Source organism: Benincasa hispida, chromosome 9 (assembly GCF_009727055.1).
Source record: "Benincasa hispida cultivar B227 chromosome 9, ASM972705v1, whole genome shotgun sequence".
Classification (NCBI taxonomy): Eukaryota; Viridiplantae; Streptophyta; class Magnoliopsida; order Cucurbitales; family Cucurbitaceae; genus Benincasa; species Benincasa hispida.
Window position 1 is genome coordinate 85,058,718 of NC_052357.1, and position 20,363 is coordinate 85,079,080.

The 20,363-nt window shown below is 38.3% G+C and overlaps 2 protein-coding genes across 10 annotated transcripts; both read right to left on the reverse strand.

Annotated features, from left to right (window-relative positions):
- Positions 1-247: 247 nt before the first annotated feature.
- Positions 248-4,416, reverse strand: LOC120085728. Of its 2 annotated transcripts, none has more exons than XM_039041892.1 (7): positions 3,590-4,416; positions 3,188-3,314; positions 2,926-3,012; positions 2,162-2,830; positions 1,597-1,945; positions 1,223-1,304; positions 248-835 (listed from the first exon to the last, which is right to left on the reverse strand). In XM_039041892.1, the coding sequence occupies exons 1-7, from the start codon at positions 3,776-3,778 to the stop codon at positions 629-631; spliced, it is 1,710 nt and encodes a 569-aa protein (XP_038897820.1). In that variant the 5' UTR covers positions 3,779-4,416; the 3' UTR covers positions 248-628. The 2 variants fall into 2 exon arrangements, with proteins under 2 accessions (XP_038897820.1, XP_038897821.1); XM_039041893.1 differs by having other exon boundaries at positions 256-835; positions 2,189-2,830; positions 3,590-4,408.
- A 744-nt stretch (positions 4,417-5,160) lies between these two features.
- LOC120085727 lies at positions 5,161-19,903 on the reverse strand. Of its 8 annotated transcripts, none has more exons than XR_005484019.1 (14): positions 19,639-19,902; positions 19,441-19,480; positions 19,266-19,332; positions 19,018-19,103; positions 17,460-18,523; positions 17,168-17,353; positions 16,904-17,070; positions 15,847-16,078; positions 15,376-15,511; positions 14,993-15,087; positions 14,772-14,895; positions 7,252-7,386; positions 7,036-7,127; positions 5,161-5,407 (listed from the first exon to the last, which is right to left on the reverse strand). XR_005484019.1 is itself a non-coding variant. In XM_039041889.1 (13 exons), exons 1-12 carry the CDS (start codon positions 19,731-19,733, stop codon positions 7,300-7,302), a joined length of 2,376 nt encoding a protein of 791 aa, XP_038897817.1. In that variant the 5' UTR covers positions 19,734-19,902; the 3' UTR covers positions 6,787-7,127; positions 7,252-7,299. The 8 variants fall into 8 exon arrangements, 4 of the variants coding, with proteins under 4 accessions (XP_038897817.1, XP_038897816.1, XP_038897818.1 ...); XR_005484020.1 differs by lacking the exon at positions 5,161-5,407 and adding an exon at positions 6,026-6,470; XR_005484021.1 differs by lacking the exon at positions 5,161-5,407 and having other exon boundaries at positions 6,787-7,127; positions 14,772-14,834; positions 19,639-19,903.
- Positions 19,904-20,363: the final 460 nt, after the last annotated feature.

Here is a 20,363-nt window from a genome sequence, read left to right on the forward strand (position 1 = left end):
GTTTAAATCGTGTCCTCGTTCTTTAGCGTTTACCTCGAGAGTTGATATACATTTTGATTTCAATTTCTATTGACGTTTAGATTCTTTTTTTATCCATAAACTTTCACGATGGTTTTATTTCATTTCCTAACTTTCAAATAACATTTTCAGGTCTTTCAACTCCCAAATACAAACAATAAGAATACACGAAGTATGTAAATTCTGAAACATACATAGAGGAAAAGAGTGAAACTCAAGCTAAAAATATGAATGGATTAAAAATATGTCATAAGATGGAAATTCATCAGAATGGATCTCCTACAATCAAGAGAATATGCATCATATAGCCTACATCCCTAATGAAACTTTCAGGCTTTCAATATCAACATACTATTGACTTGGTCATCCATTAGCAATGCTCGTCGGTCACCAGATTTCAATCAAGAAGATCTTCCAGTAAAGATTTTCTCAAAACCCCTCTTTTTGGAAGAAAATTCAGATTTTCCTTCTCCCCTTTTTCTCTCTTTCCCTACTTTTGGTTGGTTTGAGGAGATGATTTTGCAGGAAGGAACAATGAAGAAAAACTTGCTTTTAGCAGAAAGGTTACGGGTTACCTGACATGTAAACGAGCAATTTCCTTGAGCCAGCCTCAGAAAGCGTGGCAATTGAAGCAACCACTTAATGAAGTCCTCTGAGGGCTTCTACCAGAAGATACTAGTCCTTGAGAAGATCCATCAACTTGGCTCATCTGATTAGCTAGCACGAAGTTCCTCATTTCTTGAGCTTTCTTCTGAGCAGATTTCAACTTTTTTACGATCTTATCCATGGATGATGATCTCTTCTTCTCCAGCTTCATCTGAAATATATTTCCAAATGAGTGAGTTAGTAACTATACTTTAATGTCCTTATCTCCGTCAGTTGTGAGTTTTAGATTGCATGTACATAGTTCCCATGAGATACAAAAATACCAAGCATGGCAAACTATAAAAAAGATCATCACAGCGGTATAATATAACCAAGTAACAACGAGGAGTACAACAACTCCTAAAGGAATGAAGCAATAAATTTAAAGACAAGTCTCAACTTACTAAAACACTACATCTCGTGAATATATCAGAAAAAAATTGATTGAACCCAAAAAAAAAAATCTTCTGAGGTTAAAGAAACAGTATATTCTGTAAATTGCAAGCCACGTTTGAATATATATATACATAGCAATGTTATAGGTAGAGTTGATGACTACCTCTAACTTCCTAATAGCAGCCTCAGCTTTTGCCTTCTGAAGATTCTCCCACGCTGTAATCTTTGCCTCCTCTCTCATGACCCTGGTTAAAGAGTGAGGGAAGCAACAATCAATAGTAATCTTATATTATTTTCCGCAAGATAACTTGCTAATTCATAGAATTCTTGTCATCAGTTTAATGGCAGTGTGAGAGTCTATCAACACCCCAGTCCCAACCTTCATGATATGCAAAAAGCAAATCTTCTTTCTGTCTCCCTTGGATGCAATAATTGTTTTCTCCAATAGTTAAAAGCACTTCAAAATTCTTTTATCATTATTTTCTGATGCATTATACCATCTTATATGAATATGATTATGTAGAAGTATTTACATACTTTGAGATGCTCCTTGTTGTGTCTGATACATCCCAAGCACAGATCACAGGCTCTGCATCTTTATCATGAACTTGACCCTTGCATGGAATCCGGGATTTGTGTTTCTTAGACCACCTAGTCAAGGTAACACGTCCATCAACCTCAACATCCTTGACTTCCGATTTCGAGCAAGACAGGCTCTTTAGTTCCCTAATTGGTTGGACAGAACAAGTGGCAATAGAGATAGGTGGTCTAATCTCCAAAGAAGATTTAAAGTCGCCTTCCGGGCTCATTTGGGTAGCCATGTCCCTTCTTGAGACATCACGAGATATATTTGTAGCTGAGTTGTTGACTTCGTTGGAGTTTTGAGCTACATTTAAATGTTTAGCAGATTAGAATGGATAATTTTGAATGATAAGAAAATTCTTGAAATCATTATAATTCAGGTTTTTCAACGTCCATGAACTAATTCCCTTTTGACATGGCTACAGAACAAAAGGACGAACTATTTATATTTCAATCAATCTGATGATCAATTCAATCATGACATAATGAAGATGTTATCCAAAGAAAATGAAACTTGTACCAACTGAAATAGTCACTGAAGACTCACTCCTCGTTTGAGAACATCCATGCACACTAACTGATCGTGCTATGCAACGCTGATTTTGTACAGGGTTGTCTGCTTCATGACCAGCCGAATGAACTGCCAGCCCATCTGCTGCAACCATTGCTGTTGAAAAGGGTGAAGACACGAAATTCACCTCCTTTGATCTTTCGAACATCAGCATTCCTGGTGAATACGATAAATTGTACGCAACACCAGGAAATCCAAGTGGGCCACTTTTCGACTTGGGCCGCCTCTGAGGTGGAGGGATAGCAGATCTGACTATGCCATCTTTGAAAACAGGACTGAAGATCCACCGTTCTGCATCCTCCCACTTTGATGGCAACGTTCTCCCATTACTGAAAGGCAAGAATGCACTAGTCGCTTGCTTCGAGCTATTAATTTTATGTAACGGAACTCTTTCTGAGCTCCAACCTTTTTCAATTTCATTATTGGCAGGCCTAGAGCTCATCATAGCAGGACTTTGTAGCACATTAGTATCAGAATTTATAGGAGAGAAAGAGCTCTTTCTCATGATTGCCAGACGAGGAGATGAGACAGTGACACTATTCAGGTCCAATGAAGCAGCTCTTTGTCTGTCTACCTTATTCAATGAAGCTTCGGATCTGGTTCTTCGATCCCGACATTCTGTAAAAAACAGCTGGGTGAAGATAATCTTTTTTGCCCAAGTATCGAAGACAGCATTAATTATCAATCATTACTTAGCCAAGGTTACGAATTACCTTTGAGAGCGAGAGAAAAGGAGTTTCTAGCCATATTCAATGGTTGACATCCATCCATCGCATCAACATAGTTATTTTCCTTTTCAACTGTCCAATATTGGAACGATGGGAACATGAGAAAAAGATTGGGATGACTCAATGAGAAAACTCTCAAAGAACTTTGTCCGTTTCTGTCAATCTCCCTGACACTTTTCTTTCTTACTTAACTTTTCTTTTTCTTTATGCACATTTGATTTTTAAGCCTAAAAAATCAACTCTGTACCTTTCACTTTCTCTCTTTTTCTAGGTAGACGATTCTGCTCCCTTTCCACCGAGGGATTGATTGCCTTCGGATCAGAATCTGAACCACTGTTTTCTTCTTTGCGATCCTCAATGTTCCCTTCCGGATGCTGCAATCAAATAAAAAAGTTCAGTATAGTATCGGACTCCTAGTATTCATGCAAAATCTTACATCTCGAACAAAAATCCTCACGGTTCGTTCAAATCATCGATATATTAACAAAATGCACAATGAGATAATCCCATCCACTCAAAGAATCAAATGAATTAGAAAGACGTTCAGAAGCATGCGAGCTATTAAAACCTACTCATTCCATAAACCGCGAAAGAAAAACGCAAGCGAATCAACTAAACAAGTTACTTGAAAGAGAAATGGCGAAATTACCAGAGAGATATCAGAGTTTCGACAGTCATAATCGTGAGCATCAGAGGCGAAAGAGCAGCGTTCAACACTAGCAGAAGTAGAAGAGAAAACGCTATAATTCGACTCGAGAGTGAAAACGACAGATTCAGGACTAGAATCACGCGTCCTGAAGCGCGATCCTACGGAGAATGCAGCCTCCGCCATTGCCATTGCCACTGCTCTCAATCTACTCGCTCAATCAACACAAAAACTTAAAGAAGTCGACAAAATGCAAATTACCTTCAAATTGCCTGTTCCCTTGAGTAGGAGAAAAAGGGTTAAAGAATGCGCAAGAAATGGCGGACATTAAGGGAAATAGCAATAGCAATAGCATAGCATGCAGAAACGTCATTATCTCAGAGTCAAGCATGCTTAATTATGAGTTTCCATTAGAATTACTAAACAAAAGCAGGTAAAAGAAACCATAATTCATGTTCGGGTGCTTTTAAGATTCTGCCATTGATGGCCACTGTTGACAAAAATCTGTAAAGAAATTGACTGGAACAGTGGAGTAGTAGGGTCCATAACCCCAACCCCATTGAAGCAGAATTCAGATGGTAGAGGGAAACAATCTGCCAAATTTAAGTATTTTACGGTACGTTCTGCGCTGGGTATTAATTATTATTTCCCCGGAAAAAAACAATGAGCCAAGAAGAAAGATAGATATTATGACGGTGATGGGAAGACGTTAGGTTGCGTGTCCTGGAGGTGCAGAAATTATTTGAGCAGAGAATAATATGCTACCCAGTTTTTAACTTCTGATACAAAGTTTAGAGAGCTTAAATTAATGCATGTGTACCGGTATCGACCGACTAGAGTACAAGAAGAGTAATACCCCGACTCCATTATAAGAATGTCAAAAGTGTGCTTAGCTTCCGAGTAATTTTATTTAGGTAATTTTTTTAAAAAAAATTCTTAGAATAATTTTATACGTGAGATAGTTTAGGGATATCATAAGACTTTAGGTGCATCCCAGGAACTATCCCCTTTTTTTTAATATATGCAATTAATAAATGATACCGAATTAACCGATAAAAAGATGAAATCTATGTTATTCCTTTTCTTCCATTGAGAAAGGTTCCTTCCGAATCACAAGAGTTTTTTTTTTTTTTTTTAATTCATTTTGATTTTCATTATGGTAATGCAATACACGAGGTCTTGAAAGTCAATCATATTGTTTCTAATGAAAAAAAGAGTTTTTGTAACAGGGGGACATAAATGAACCGAGATCATATCCAAACGAGAGAGATCCAGAAAACATGAAAGTATAGTTAAGAAAAACTTAAAAAAATTCAAAGTTACCACCTATGTTAGTAAGGTGCACCTCTCTTTTCAATGACTCAATCATAACAATTTCAAAGTTAAACGTGATCCTATATTGAGTGACCAAACCAATAGTAAGAAAATGAAATTGTTACCAAATATGGCTTAAATTAAAAGTCCAGTATGATTAAAACTCCCAAAAATTGGAACCTTGTAATTTCTATTTAAAAAGAAAAAGAAATAAAAACGGCGAGATCTTGACCTTACCTTAAATATTCAATAAGAAATGGACGAGTTTTAGACTTGAATTAAACCACCGTTATTAGAAGTTAGAACACAACCACATTGCAGCAGAGCATAACTTAATAATGTTTCAAAAAAGGTAGGGTTTGGACTTTGGAGGGTGTCGGTGGAATTTACTTTTAAGCACCCACGAGAGATTAAGCAGACTCAGACTGGCTCTCCTCGGCCGAAATGGTGTGCAAATCAATCAATTCTTGCATATACAAACAAGTCTGGCTTCACCCAACTCTACCCCTGCACCAGTTAACCATCTTAAATCATGCCCCTCCACCCTCTTATTTAGTATTTACATACATATTAATTAAATATTGAATGTACCAAAAAGTAATAATAAAATAATGATCAAGAGGAAACTTGAAGATTACGAAAGTTCAAATAAATTATTTCAATTAATTGATTTAAACTTAATGATTATTTGGATGAAGAATGAAACGTCAACCGTACGCATATAAGATCTTACAAGGTAAAAATAATAAACTGTAAATGAGAATCGAAAGGTATGTGTTTGTTTTGTATTTCTTTTTTTTTTTTTTTTTCAGTTTCTAACTACACATATTTTCTTAAAATTGTTGACACTAAAAAAATGCATAATTTTTTTCCCATTCATAGGGGTGGTTTCTAATTTGTTATTATTTTTTATTATTTTATTTCAGTTTAGTATGAGTAGGAGTATGAGAAATTCGAACTCCCTTAAATCACTCATCCTCATTAGTTGAACTCAAAAGTTTTAATTATAGGCAAATTACAAGAACTTATACGATTAAAAAATAATTTAGAATCTAAGAAATATTTTAGAAGGAACACTATTGAGTACTCATACAAGTCATTTCACAAACTTCAAAATAGACTGTTTTTCCATTTTTCCCCCCTTGGTTAAACAAAATGTGAGGTTAAAATTTAAACTTTTAACCTGAAGGTTAAGAAAAATATTTCAAACTTTAATACAATTCAAAAGGTGAGATTTTTCTTTTTCTTGGGGATCGAAATTATTACTCTCTCATCTAACATTTTTACACGCACTTATCTGCCATGCCAAGGTTGACTGGAAATAGAGCAGTCAACATTGGTTTGATTGTAAATTTGTAAATTTAGTAAACAGGAAAGGAATAGCATTTCCTCTTTATCTTCAAATCCGTTGAGTGCGCTAGGTTGGTTCATGAACCATCATCACCTTCTTATTTCACTGGAAATAACTTTGCATCTGTAACAACAGTCCCTATCTAACTGAAGCCTAAAAAAATATCCATCTTTGTTCTATGAGGCTATTGGAACGTTGGCCCATGAGAGCATGCTTCTTCTGTATATCCAAATAAGTACCACAAGGGGGAGAAAGATGCAATAAATATTGAACTGTAGTGTATTTTTAAGCATTTGCAAGCCAAAGCCATGATTAAAGAGAGAGAATTGCAAAACAAAGAGGCTAAAACGCTCTTCGCAAATTTACAACAGCATCTTCGAAATGCATATCAGATTAAACATCTTGATTAGAATTTTCAGCTTTTCCAACTTCAGTCAGAGATTCAGAAAGAAGTTACAAAATATCTAGTAATGAAATTTAGTAACAATCGAGAATATAGGATGACACTGGGTAACTATCTCATCCGATAGGATCAGATTCCAAAACATCTCCCACAGAGAGTTCAACTTGATTCAATGATATTTCACGTGAAAACCCAAATTTCAGAATGATTTGACGTCATATTGTTTACTAAATTACCCCTAGTCACGGTGCTTTTTCTTTTCATTTTCCTTTTTCCTTTTTCCCCTAATGGGTCCAGTAATTTAATAAATACAACCACAAAAATCAAACATTTTCCTTAACTAGCTGTAAATCATTTTCTTGTAATGTAAGAGGGTCTCACCAATTGTAAGAGTTGTGTGTATGGTACAATGAACTATTCCGCCTCCATGTCCGCCAAATTGTTCTAATTTGGCAAACCAATAATTTAAACACCTGTGATGCCAGCAAAAAACGACAACTTCAATGGTTTCTTGTAACTTAGCAAAATGTACAAGAGAAAATAAAGGGCAGCGGTAAAGGAAAACTATAAACGAAAACAAACAGCTTCATTTTGCACCTTCTACCCATCACTGTTTGCTGGAGAAGTTCTCTATGATATCGAGCATTAGGTGACATTGTGTTCGCTCGTAGAGCCATTGCTAAAGTAAGCAGTAATCGCCTTCAGTTTGCCATTTAAAAAGTTTTTCTCAACCTGAGAACACAATAACAAATAATTAGAATTTAAAGTACGTGATAAGATGAAAGGGCTTTTGTGTTAAGGTTACACGACGTCAAGTTGTAATAGATTATTTATCAGAAGTAGGGAAAACGGTATCGAGCAAAAAAAAAAAAAAAAAAGAGTTATACATATACAGATTAGAAGAGGAGTGCATATGTTAGCAAGCACATTCACGATTCAAGTGTGTATGAAAGCTTGCATCATACCCATGAATTATTCGTTTCAATTGCATGTGTTTGCTAAAGACAAGATAGAGACTCGAGCATTCCTTTACAAAACTGTTGATGGCAAAATCTGGATAGAAACACTCATCTGACCTTCACGTGTCTTAAACTGTAAATTTATAACTTGGAGAAGGAAGATAGTCTACAAAACAAAGAAAAGAACACTGGTGTGGTGCCTGCTATAGGAACACCAATGCTTATGTCGATATTTAGCAAGGGGCCAGAGCAATACTATTAGGAAGAGCAACTTTCATGGTGTTGTGGTCTCTTATTTATAAAGGGGTGAACTTTAGGGTTCCTATCCTGAAAGGTACTCAAAGATGCTAATTTAGGCCGGTCATGGAGACCAAGACCGTGGCCCATAGGAAATGGGCCACTGTGAAAGGAAGGAAGTGGCCTCAGCCTCTAAAGCCAAGGCGGGCATTTTGGGCCGCTCAACCCAATCACTTCCCTTCTCCTTCTTTTCTCTTCCCTTGGCCCGTTTCCTAGACTCCTTCGACCCTCATGTGACTGTTGTATTCCAAGAGTTAATAGAACTTAATAGGTTTGGACCAAAAGTCACAAGCTCGAAAGAGAAGAACATTAAGAGTAAAATTGGAATTCAACAATCACGTAAAGGTCGAAGGAGTACAGAAAACGGGCCAAGAGAAGAGAAAACAAGGAGAAGGGAAGTGATTGGGCCAAGTAGCCTAATATTCCAGCCTCGGCATCGAAGGTGCAGACCGAGGCCACCTACTTCCCTTCACAAAGGCCCACTTCCTATGAGCCACAGTTTCAGCCTCCACGATCGACTTGAATTAGCATCTCTAAGCCCCTTTCATAATAAGAACCCTAGGGTTCACCCCTCTATAGATAAGAGATTATAATATTATGAAAGTTAAAAGTGCTCTTCCTACTAATAGCTTACTCTGATCTTTGCTAAATACTAACTTAAGTATAGGAGTTCCTATGGTAGGCACCACATCGATGTTCTTTTCTTTGCTTTGCAGGCCCTCTTCCTTCCCCAAATTGTAAATTTACTATTGAAAGTACATGAGTCTTCCTGTCCAAATTTTGTCAACAACAAAAGCAAAGTTCAAATTCAACTTGAAGTAGAAACTACTGCTCACAGTCTAACTGCAGACTTCAAATAGCACATTACACATTGCACAATGAAAAGCAAAACCTAGATATTCATTAGGATGACTGTCGAAAAAGGGTTGGTTTGCCCTAGGGGTTTATTTGTAATTCTCTTATGGGCCTAGGGCTTCCTGTCTATCTATTTATTTGAGCAGTATTTCTGTATTTCGGTGAAACTAAATAATAAGATTTGATCGTAGTTTTTTCTCCCTGGCCTAGGGTTTTCCACGTAAATTAGTGTGTTTTTTCCCTTCTTTTATTTTTATTATGGTATCAGAGCAAGGGAACGAAACTCTAGCTACCATTGATGAGTCTCTTTCAACAACCAATTTTGAGATAGCTGACACAATTAAGGAAGTTGTCCAACAATACCTAGAGACCGCCTTACCTCGCCTTCTTCAACAAATGAGTGCCGTCAGAACGACAACCCAATCCGTCGACGGACAGATCAAATCGTGTCCATCCAAAGAGAATCGACATCCAGATCTGAGCGATGCCCAGCCACCCTTCAGCTGCGGACTCGTTGATCTCCCAGGTGCAGATGGTGTTCGGCGAACAGATCCGGTCGCAGCCCAACCTTCCTCGAATCCAGAACGATTGACGGCGACCAGATCTGTCAATCTTCCAGCAGCTTTTGCGCACAACCCGATCGATTTCCCAGCAGACTTCGCGCAACCCAGACGAGAGTTCACCCGTTCGATCGACAACTCTAGGGTTCGAAGCCGCAGCGACTTTTTTTGGCTCGACTAGCTGCGGCTTCGTCGGTGGGTTTTCTGACCAGCAACCTCCGGCGGTAGATTGGCCGATCCTCTCTGACTGCAGTGATTGCCGGTCCAGTCGCTTTTCCAGCGAACTCTCCGGCAGGTCTGACCGAGGCGTGTTCTAATGAATTAAAAGCAGATTTCTTTTCCTCCAGCAACAGCTCGCGAATTTTGGGTCGGTTCTTGGTACAAACTCAAAAATTGTTCAACAGGAATCGTCCAATTTACAGATAGGCTCCGAGAACCCGGTAAACTCTTTCCATTCTTTACCTGCTACAAATTTATTATCTGGATCAATAGGACACTTTGCAGGAATTATTATTGAGAAAAGTTGAATGGCGAAAATTTATTTTCTCCTTGGTCTCATCCATCCGAATGGCTCTGGAAGGAAGACAGAAATTTGACTATCTAACTGGGAAGATAGCCAAACCTGAACCCAGCAGCCCACGAACGTATCTGGAGAGCAGAGATTCATGCTACAATCAGTTCTTGGTGAGTAGCATGGAACCCCAGATTGGCAGACCGTTACTTTACACCGCGACTGCCAAAGAGATCTGGGATGCAATACATCAGTTGTATTCACAGAAGCAGAATGCATCCCGCCTTTATACCTTATGCAACAAGTCCATGAATGTAAGCAAGGAGCTATGGACGTCACGTCATACTTCAACAAATTGTCCTTGTTATGGCAAGAAATGGACTTATGCCGTGAGATTATCTGGAGATGTACACATGATAGGACGCAGTATTTCAAACTTGAGGAAGCTGATCGAGTGTATGATTTTCTGGCTGGGTTAAATCCGAAATTTGATGGTGTTCGCAGCAGGATCCTAGGCCAACGTCCTACACCGTCACTGAGGGAGGTGTGCTCTGAAATACGCCTTGAAGAAGACAGGTCTCGGGCCATGAATATTTCAATAGTTACGTCTACTGAGGCTGCTGCTTTTGCCACCAAGTCAACTGGATCAGACAATGACAAGAAACCTCCACTTGTCTGTGAGCATTGCAAAAAACCATGACACACGAAAGACCAGTGTTGGAAGCTTCATGGAAAACCTCCAAATTACAAACGACGTCAGTCACAGGACAAGGCTGGTCCTGGACGGGCTCTGGTCAGCAATTCGGTGAATGACAAGACCTCGACTCCGCCTCAAGCTGACAGTCAGAGTAACTTAAGTGTTGTTGGGGTCAGTACAATTGCACACTCAAGTACGGCTCAGTCTTTTGGTTTTATTAGCATTATGGTATACGGCCCTGGATTGTGGACTCTGGAGCAACAAATCATCTGTCCAGGTCTTTTGATCATTTTATATCATATCACCCGAGTGCCAACAATGAAAAGATTAGAATCGCAGATGGGTCCTTTGCCCCTGTCGCAGGGAAAGAACATCTTTCTCCGTTTGATGGTTTGATATTGCATGATGTGCTGCATGTTCCTAAAATTTCGTATAACTTACTATTTGTTGGTAAAATTACAAGGGACCTGAACTGTCAGACTGTTTTCTCACCGGACATTATTTTGTTTCAGGATTTGAGCTCGGGGACGACGATTGGTACTGCTCGGCATGATAGGGGGCTCTATTTCCTGACTGATGAAACTTCCTTTAAGGATGGTTATAGGACTAGTTTTATTTCTTTGAATTTCTCTACTGTTGAGACTGATTTTATGTTATGGCATTACCGTCTGGGACATCCCAATTTTCAATATATGAAGTATCTTTTTTCCGCATTTATTTCATAATATTAATATATCATCCTTACAGTGCGATGTGTGTATCCGGACTAAACAAAGTCGTGTTTTGTTTCATTTTCAACCCTACAAGCCATCCAAACCATTCAGTCTTATCCATAGTGATGTCTGGGGTCCCTCACCAACCACTACCTCTACAGGCAAACGGTGGTTTGTCACCTTTATTGACGATCACACTAGATTGACCTGGGTTTTCCTTTTGACCGATAAGTCTGAGGTGTCCTCTGTTTTCCAACAATTTTATGCGACCATAGAAACCCAGTTCAACACAAAAATTGTCATTTTACGGGGTGACAACGGGCGTGAATTCATTAATCACTCATTTTGAGATTTCCTGATATCTAAAGGAATTATCCATCAAAGTTCATGTGCCTATACTTCCCAGCAAAACGAAGTAGCCGAAAGGAAAAATAGGCATCTAGTAGAGGTCGCTCGTTCCCTTATGATATCTACCTCTCTTCCTTCCTATTTGTGGGGCGATGCTATCCTCGCTACAGCCCACCTTATCAACCGCATGCCTTCCTGTGTCTTATCGTTCCATACTCCCTCTTGATTGTTTCAAAGAATTGTATCCCAACACCCGGTTTTCAGATTCCTCCGACGACCTCTGCAGGTGTTTGGATGGTGTTGTCTTTGTCCTATTCACGGTCCCAATCGGTACGAATTCAGCTCCTCGTGCCTAGAAATTGTTGTCTTTGTTGGGTTATCCTCGTCATCAACCGTGGGTACAAGTGTTATCATCCCTCGTCCTCGGAAGTATTTGTGTTTTGGATGTTCAACTTTCTCGGGATCAAACCCGTTTTTTCCCGTTAGTCCGTCTTCAGGGGGAGCATCCTAGTGAAGAGGTAACTTGGTCACAATACTCCATTCCTCCTAGAGGTGTCGGCTGAACCTGAACATCCTAGCCCTGTTTCTTCCTAGTCCTATTTCTTCCCACTAATCAAGTCCTTGGATAACTTACTACAGGAAGATCTCAGGAAGGAAACAGTGTTGCCTGTCGCTTTTCCGGCTCCAGTTCATGAGTCTGACTCGGTCTCAGTTCCAGGTATGAAAATATCCCTGTTTGTGTATACTGATGATTGTGTTTGAGATCTAAATAATTGTAGAGTGGACAGAGAATATAGAGATGATGCAAATGATGAGAAATATTGAGGAAATTGATGCAAATGATGAGAAAATAGAGGGAAATTGAGAAGGATGGAGAAACTGATGGGGGAAGACAACAATGAAGAAAGAACTCTAGCAAACGAGAATAGTGGAAGGGAAGGTGATTGTGTGGGAAAGTCCTAACGAAGATCCATAGATCAGATGGCTAGCTGCAGTAAGAACGTGAAGAAAGAAGAGGAAAACCGTGATGCGTCTCTTTGATCTCCCAATTGCCCTTGAGAAAAGAGACTAGGTCATGTATAAAGTTCCCTATGCATAGTTACATGACATATAGTAACCTATCTCTTTGAGTTCAAGCTCCTTACTACCAGTTAGATACGGTAATGGTTCCAAGTAATATACATGTTTGCAATGGAACTCCCGAGTGGAAGGCTGCAGTTATGGACAGAAATGAGAGCTCTAGAGAAAAATGGAACATGGGAACAGGTTGCTCTTCCTGAGGGGCACAAGACGGTTGGATGTAAATGGGTGTTTACTGCCAAGTACAAATCCGAAAGCTCAATTGACAGATACAAGGTGAGACTGGTAGCCAAAGGTTTTACCCAGACCTTTGGTATTGATTACTTTGAGACATTCTCTCCTGTGGCCAAACTCAATACGATCCGGGTACTGTTATTTGTTGTTGTTAATAAAGATTGGCCTTTGCACCAATTGGATGTGAAGAATGCATTTCTTAATGGAGAAATCGAAGAAGAAGTCTATATGAGCCCTCCACCCGGCTTCGAACACCAATTTAACCATCGGGTTTATAGATTGAAGAAGTCTCTGTATGGATTGAAACAGTCGCCAAGAGCCTGGTTTGACAAATTCACCACGTTTGTAAAGCTCAGAAGTATGATCAGGGGCACTCAGACCACACGTTGTTTACAAAAAAGTCGAGTTCAGGAAAGACCTCAGTACTTATTGTGTATGTAGATGACATTGTTCTGACCGGTGAAGATACTGATGAAATTATGAGACTTAAAACAAAGATGGTTGAAGAATTTGAAATTAAAGATCCGGGAAAATTGCGATATTTCCTTGGGATGGAGGTGGCTCGATCGAACGAGGGTATCTCTGTCTCACAACGAAAGTGTACTCTAGATCTCCTCAAAGAAACAGAAATGACTGAGTGTAAACCTGTAGACACCCCTGCAGAGTATAATGCCAAACTGAGTAATGTTAATAACGGAGCCCCTGTTAGCAAAGAGAGATATCAGCGATTAGTCGGGAAGATGATATATTTATCTCACACAAGACCTGATATATCATATGTCGTGAGTGTTGTTAGTCAGTTCATGCAAGCTCCTTATGAGGAACATATGACAGTCGTTGAACGCATCCTACGATATTTAAAGGGCACTCCTGGTAAAGGTCTTCTGTTCAGGAAGTCTAGTAAACGTGGTATAGAAGCATATACAGATTCAGACTGGATTGGATCTGCTATTGATAGAAAGTCTGTGTCTGGATATTGCATGTTTGTCTAGGGCAATCTGGTCACTTGGAGAAGTAAGAAACAGGGAGTGGTCGCCAGGAGTAGTGCAAAAGCCGAGTACAGGGTCATGAGTTTGGGGATATGTGAAGAGATCTGGTTGAAGAAAGTATTAAGAGATCTTCGAAAAGACAGTGAGCTTCCAATGAAATTGTTCTGCGACAATAAAGCAGCAATAAGTATTGCCAACAATCCGGTCCAGCACGATAGAACCAAATACGTCGATATTGATAGAGATTTGGTTGAAGAAAGTATTAACAGATCTTCGACAAGACAGTGAGCTTCCAATGAAATTGTTCTGCGACAATAAAGCAACAATAAGTATTGCCAACAATCCGGTCCAGCACGATAGAACCAAACACGTCGAGATTGACAGACTTTCGTTAAAGAAAGACTGGACAATGGGAGCATATGTATTCCCTACATCCCTTCAAATCGGCAGATTGCAGATGTCCTTACAAAGGGGTTGTTAAGACGGAGTTTTCATTACTGTGTCAACAAGTTGGGTCTGATCGATATTTACGCCCCAACTTGAGGGGGAGTGTCGAAAAAGGGTCGGTTTGCCCTAGGGGTTTATTTGTAATTCTCTCATAGGCCTAAGGCTTCCTATCTGGTTTTTCTGTATTTCAGTGAAACTAAATAATAAGATTTGATCGTGGTTTTTTCTACCTGGACTAGGGTTTTCCACGTAAATTAGTGTGTTTTTTCCCTCCTTTTATTTTTATCAATGACAATTCAACTACCCCTCATGTTCTTCATATTCCACAAAAAGCACCATAACAGCCTCAATAATATCTAAATATCAATTCTAGAGCCTGTCAATTGTCCGCAAGAGCAGATATTGAGCACAAAAATGATATTCTTACCTCAAGTGACCACGGAGGATCTGAAGAAAGAGACAGCTCCGCTAGTTGGTCAAGACTAACATTCTTTGGAAGAAACATGACAATGACGGGAGCAATTTTCTTAGCAATGTTGAATAGAAAATATCTAAATAGGTACAGGCAAAAGCAAAGTTCAGATGATGGTAAGAATGATATTAGTGCATCCTGAACTGGGCATGAACTATCAAAGTCAGAAAGCTTACCCATCATGTGGTTTGAGCATGGTCTTTAGGTCATAAATATCAACTCTGGCGTAATCAGGGCCTCCCCAAGGAGGTGATAAGAATATAACATCGGCCTATAGCAGGTAGGGACCAACAACATTCAATATAACTAAAAGTGAGATAGAAGTATAGCATTGAACGTTTAATAAAAACCAAACTGCAAGAAATAAATAAATTTTTTTATACAATATTCAAGATCAAAGCCACACTGCCACAGTTCAAAAGACAGCGGCAACAATATTCAGGACTTGTCATCAGAAAAATAGGAATAAATGATGCCAAACACTCAGGAAATTGGTTTTCTAACACAAACACTCATTCCAGCACTTGAAAAATCACAAATTTTCTAGAAGGGTCAATACCTTGAGATGTGGGGCCAAACAGAAGAAGTCCCCCTTTATGAAATCTATTTGATCTCCAACACCATATATGGCAGCATTATGTTGGGCATATCTAATCTTTATCGGGTCAATATCGATTGCGATAACATGTTTGGCCCTGTAATATCATTAACGAGATAATTAAACAAAGATGTTGTCAGGAATATTCTATTAAACATCTTTTAGAAGTTGTAAAAGAGAATAATACATCAGTCTGATCAAATTCACTTTCATCAATCAGCAACCACTGATACGTATGGAAAATAAACTATTCAACATCCTAACCAATTATCTGAGCCTATAAGATACATGAAAGTCTCAAATATCCCTGCAAAGAGTCAATTATCCCTGGAAAATAAACTATTCAACATCCTAACCAATTATCTGAGCCTATAGTCAAAACATCCTAACCAATTACGAAGATGAACAAAGAGAAAGTTAATCGATCATCACCTTTGGGAAAACTGGATGGCATTTCCACCAACACCAGTGAAAGAGTCAATTATCGTATTGCTTCCGCAACGTGATGCATGATGCCTAGCTATAGGCTCTGGAGTTACAGAGAACCATCCTTCTTTGTCCATTTTTACACCATCATCAAATCTGGAGAAAAGTTGATACCTCTGACACCAATACTTAGTAATACTTGTGGGATACTCTTCAGTGATTGCAAGAGAATGAAATGCTGCAGAAGAAAATTAATCTGTCAGGGAGAAGAAATCTTATGGCATTTCATTATCTATTTCTATCATGAGGCTAAGAAAGCTCATTGCCTACCAAAAGAGACTAATTTGGCAGTAGTAATATGTTATGAGTTACAATCAGAAAGCAGCACCATCCAAAATTGATCACCCATATTCATCAGACTCACATTGTTGAATAATACTAAAGCTCTAAATAAGGTTCATAATCCTGATGAAGGCACCAAACCACTAATTTTGCAGAAGAACATCAAATGAAGACTTGTCCCAAGAAGAATGGAAAACACAATATTTACCCATGAATTGTTTCCTCTCAGATAGATCTACATTAAGCTACTAAGACAAAAGTTCATACTTCTACTTCAGATTCCTGAAGTAAAGGGTTAATCTAAACTCCGATCTCCTGTTCCTATATTCCTATCTGCATAGCATGGAACTGAAAGTGACTAGATATGGCACAGTTACTAATTTTACATCCTATATGTTGAGGAATAATCTGAATTTTTAACCAGGGTGTCAAGTTCTTATGATCTTCAATCTTGAGATAAAAATTAAATTGTGAATTAAGGACCAATGTATTGGACCATAGAAAATAAGGTCACAATCAAAGGAAACATGTCATATTAATTAACCGACCCAGCTAATCGACCTGTCCTGTCCATTTACTTCTGCCGAAATCCTTCCATATTCTCCTTTATGTTGGCAAAAAGATCTAATTGATCAAACATGATGGGAACGTGAATAAAATGTCTATTGATTATTAAAAAACTGAGTATTTTACAGGCATATCGAAAACAGAAAAAATAAACCTTCATTTCTATTTGATAGCTGTCCACGTCTGCGTGTTCTTTTCATTTTCTTTTTCCTATTTCTTCCCGAAAGATTTTGCTCAGTACCCAGTGTACATATGGTAGGTCCATTTCCAAAATACATATCACCATCCATATGATCTGCCTGCTGAGGCATATGAGAAGCACTGGAAACACGGCAAGGGAGCCCAAACAGAAGAGCAATTTTTGGTGAGATAAAGAAAGCTAATAAGCGCCAATCAAAATTATGTTTCTAAATGCTACCTGCTAGTAGCTAAACCCACTGCACCTTCATCATCATCTATGGTGACACAATCCATCTCAGGTGAGTTCATGTTACTAGGTTTGCAATGGCCAAAGGTCTTTTGTTCAGAAGCTACATTTGCAACAATGAGCTGGAAACCATTGCTGCAGTTCTCATGACATAGTTGCTTGACATGACCTTCACAACTGAAATCACAATAGTAAACGATATACCTCTCCAAAGTCCAAACAAATTACTCATATAGGTAAAAGAGAAAATCAAAAATAAAAATCATAGACAAGAAGCAAGAACCTGCATCCAATATTTTCCCCAATATTTTTACAACTCATCTGCCGCTCTTGAGGTTCATCAGATTGCTTATAACTGTTGACTGGAGTATTGACAGATGCGACACGCTCGGAGCCCTCAGCTACAACACTAGAGCCCTCCAAAAGTGCATCAGGTGGTTGACAATGGACATTATCGCCAATTAAATTCATACATGACCTGGTATCATCAAGCACGCAAATATCTTCTGATTTTATGTCTTCTAATACATCCATTTGGACAACTCCAGCACTTGGTTCATTTTCTGTGAAATTTGCATCAGAAAATGCAAAATGTTCCAACCCTAGAGGAGGATTCCAAGTAGACTCATGTGTCTTCATATTATAGAAGTAGTTTCTCTTATAAAAAGAATCCCAATACACCATCCATTCTCCAGATTCATCAATACATCCAACAACGTGGTCATCTTCATTATAATCAGCTTCCGTATGAAGCAGAGATGATTCAGGCACAATTGGCAGTCCAATGCCACTATCAATGTCGGACTTCTGCACTTCAGTATCTTGTAAAGTCATGGACGAACCTTCCAACTCCATAGGTGGTTCAACTTCCTCCTGCTTGCCATGGTCGACATCAAGACCTGTCATACACATTCTTGGAGAATGAACTTTAACTAAACCAATTGAACTCGATCTAACTTCTGTATGATCCCCCAAGACAGCATCACCTAAGCTTAACTCATGGTCTCCTCCATTATTTAGCACAAAATTGCACATAACGTCGCAAGATTGTTCTTCAACAGCACCACTTATAAGGACACTTAAATTAGGTGAAATATTTCCACCAGAAATGACATGGGATTCATTGGCATCCAACACAACATCACGATCAGATTTCTCACTTTGGTTCACCATAGACAAGTAACATAGAGAACCTATGGCATCATCATTAAAATTAATGTTAGCTACAATCTCCTCCCTGCTGCTCGCATTGGGAAACTCCACTTCTTTGTCTAGAAATCCTTGCTGGGTTCTGGAATGCTTGACAGTTGCTTTTCTTTTACCCATGGTGATTCCAATTCTCTTCTGCTACATGGCAAAACATCACACGAGTATGAATAAATGCAGAAAAAGGTATTTCCACCAAATGGTTATGGTAATGCATAAAAACATTTTAATCCATTTAGCTATCCAAGATACAGCTTTCATCACAGTACTTGCAATTGTTCTAGAAGAAATGAAACAGAAGATATGGTACAGCCATGAGAGTTACTCTTTGATAATTTCCAATAACTATATGAGGATATGGCCAAAAGAATGGCAAAAAAAAAATGTGGAATAGCTTATCTATGTAATGGGTTAAATTACACCTTAACGTGGTACTAAGGTAGAATTGATACAACATTGATGTATAGTTGAGCGATGTAGTTCAGCGTTTATTAACATTCACTGAAGATAAAGACCATTGAAACTAATTAATCAAAACATACACTTCTAGAGGTAGAGGAGTGTCAACATGTTGATTGCAGGAAAAATATCGTGATTTAACCTAGGTAATATATAGAACTAGCATACTGAAGTACCTCTTTGTTTGTGTGGAATGAAAGAGGAAGCCCCAAAGCATTCATCTGTTCTGTAAGTTCGATATCCTCCGGTAATAAGCTGATACCTGGCCAAAAGAATCCAACTGACCCTTTAGCACCAATCGGCATGCATGGTTATGTCACAGAAATAGTAGGTGAACATCAAATTTTGCCACAAAAATCTCGTAACTTAAAACAAAATAAAATAAAGCTAGGCAAACAAAGAGATTGACGAATGAAACACTTGCCACTGATAGTGGTACAGATTTTCTCCCCGAAGTTTTCGTTATTGGCGTCATCAGCATCAAGAGCTAACTTATTGAAACAAACTAAGAAATTAGTAGATTGGAAAGTAACCAGTGAGCAAAGAGAAGTCAATAATTATCACCGTCGCAATTTGAAACAGTGAAATCAGAGACTTACACTACTTTCCACTCGTCTAGCTACTTCTGTCTCATCGTCCCTGTAATGCAACCATTAGAAACTATCGTCAATACCCAAACAAGTGAAGGGAAAACGAAGCGAAGTCGAACAGAGTGACTAAAATAAAATCAGCTGTTTTCTTCTAGTTTAGATTTCCCTCGGCTTCCGGCGAGAATGTAGGTGAGAAAGAGTGGTTACCAGAGAAAGACTTCGGTCAACTTGAAGAGAGAGCCGAGAGCCCTAATCGCAGAGACTCCGGCTTCGTCTTCGGATTCTTCGTCGCTACATCCCATTGTGTCGGCAGAAAAGGAAACTCCGGTTAAGAACTATGATCAGGAGCGGGTTACGACGGCACTCTTTCTACCGCCATTTAACCATGCGCCATTTCCAAAGCTTGCTAAAATCGCGCAACGCTGTTTTGGCGGTGCAACGGATTTGTGTTTTGGGAATACCAAGAAGTAAGAATATTGCTAGTCGTGTTTTAAGAAGTGTTCCGTAAATTTTAATTTTAAATTAGAAAAAATTAGTTATGTTTAGTAAATTAATATTAAATTAGTATAATTTAGTTATATAATTATTTAAAAATATATAATTTAAATTACAACCATTTTTATTTAATAAAAAAATTATGTAATAATTTTTTTTAAAAAAATAATTATTATAAGAATTTGAACCAATTAAAATTTGAAAATAAATGTGAGAAAGTAAATTAATGAAATGAAAATTTGAGATAGGCAAGGGAATATACCAAATTTTTAGGAAATCTAAAATCTAAAAGCTCCATCAAATAACTTTTGCATGTTAGAACAACAAGAATAAATTCATATAATAAATGAGTTTTTTGTGGATGACATGAAATAAAATAAAAATTTGATAGAAATATTTTTTGGATTGTTTCATAAATAGAGTTTCCTAGGAATTTT

Bases quoted from the DNA above. Each gene is read 5' to 3' on its own strand.
- LOC120085728 (XM_039041892.1), bottom strand. From the start codon at position 3,778: ATGGCAATGGCGGAGGCTGCATTCTCCGTAGGATCGCGCTTCAGGACG. The intron at 3,315-3,589 runs GTAATTTCGCCA...ATTTGATTGCAG, and splicing joins GAAACTCTGATATCTCTCTG to CATCCGGAAGGGAACATTGA. The intron at 1,305-1,596 runs GTATGTAAATAC...CTCTTTAACCAG, and splicing joins ACAACAAGGAGCATCTCAAA to GGTCATGAGAGAGGAGGCAA.
- LOC120085727 (XM_039041888.1), bottom strand. From the start codon at position 19,733: ATGGGATGTAGCGACGAAGAATCCGAAGACGAAGCCGGAGTCTCTGCG. The intron at 19,104-19,265 runs GCAAGTGTTTCA...TCTTTTGGCCAG, and splicing joins AATCTGTACCACTATCAGTG to GTATCAGCTTATTACCGGAG. The intron at 18,524-19,017 runs GTACTTCAGTAT...TTTGCCATGTAG, and splicing joins CATTCCACACAAACAAAGAG to CAGAAGAGAATTGGAATCAC.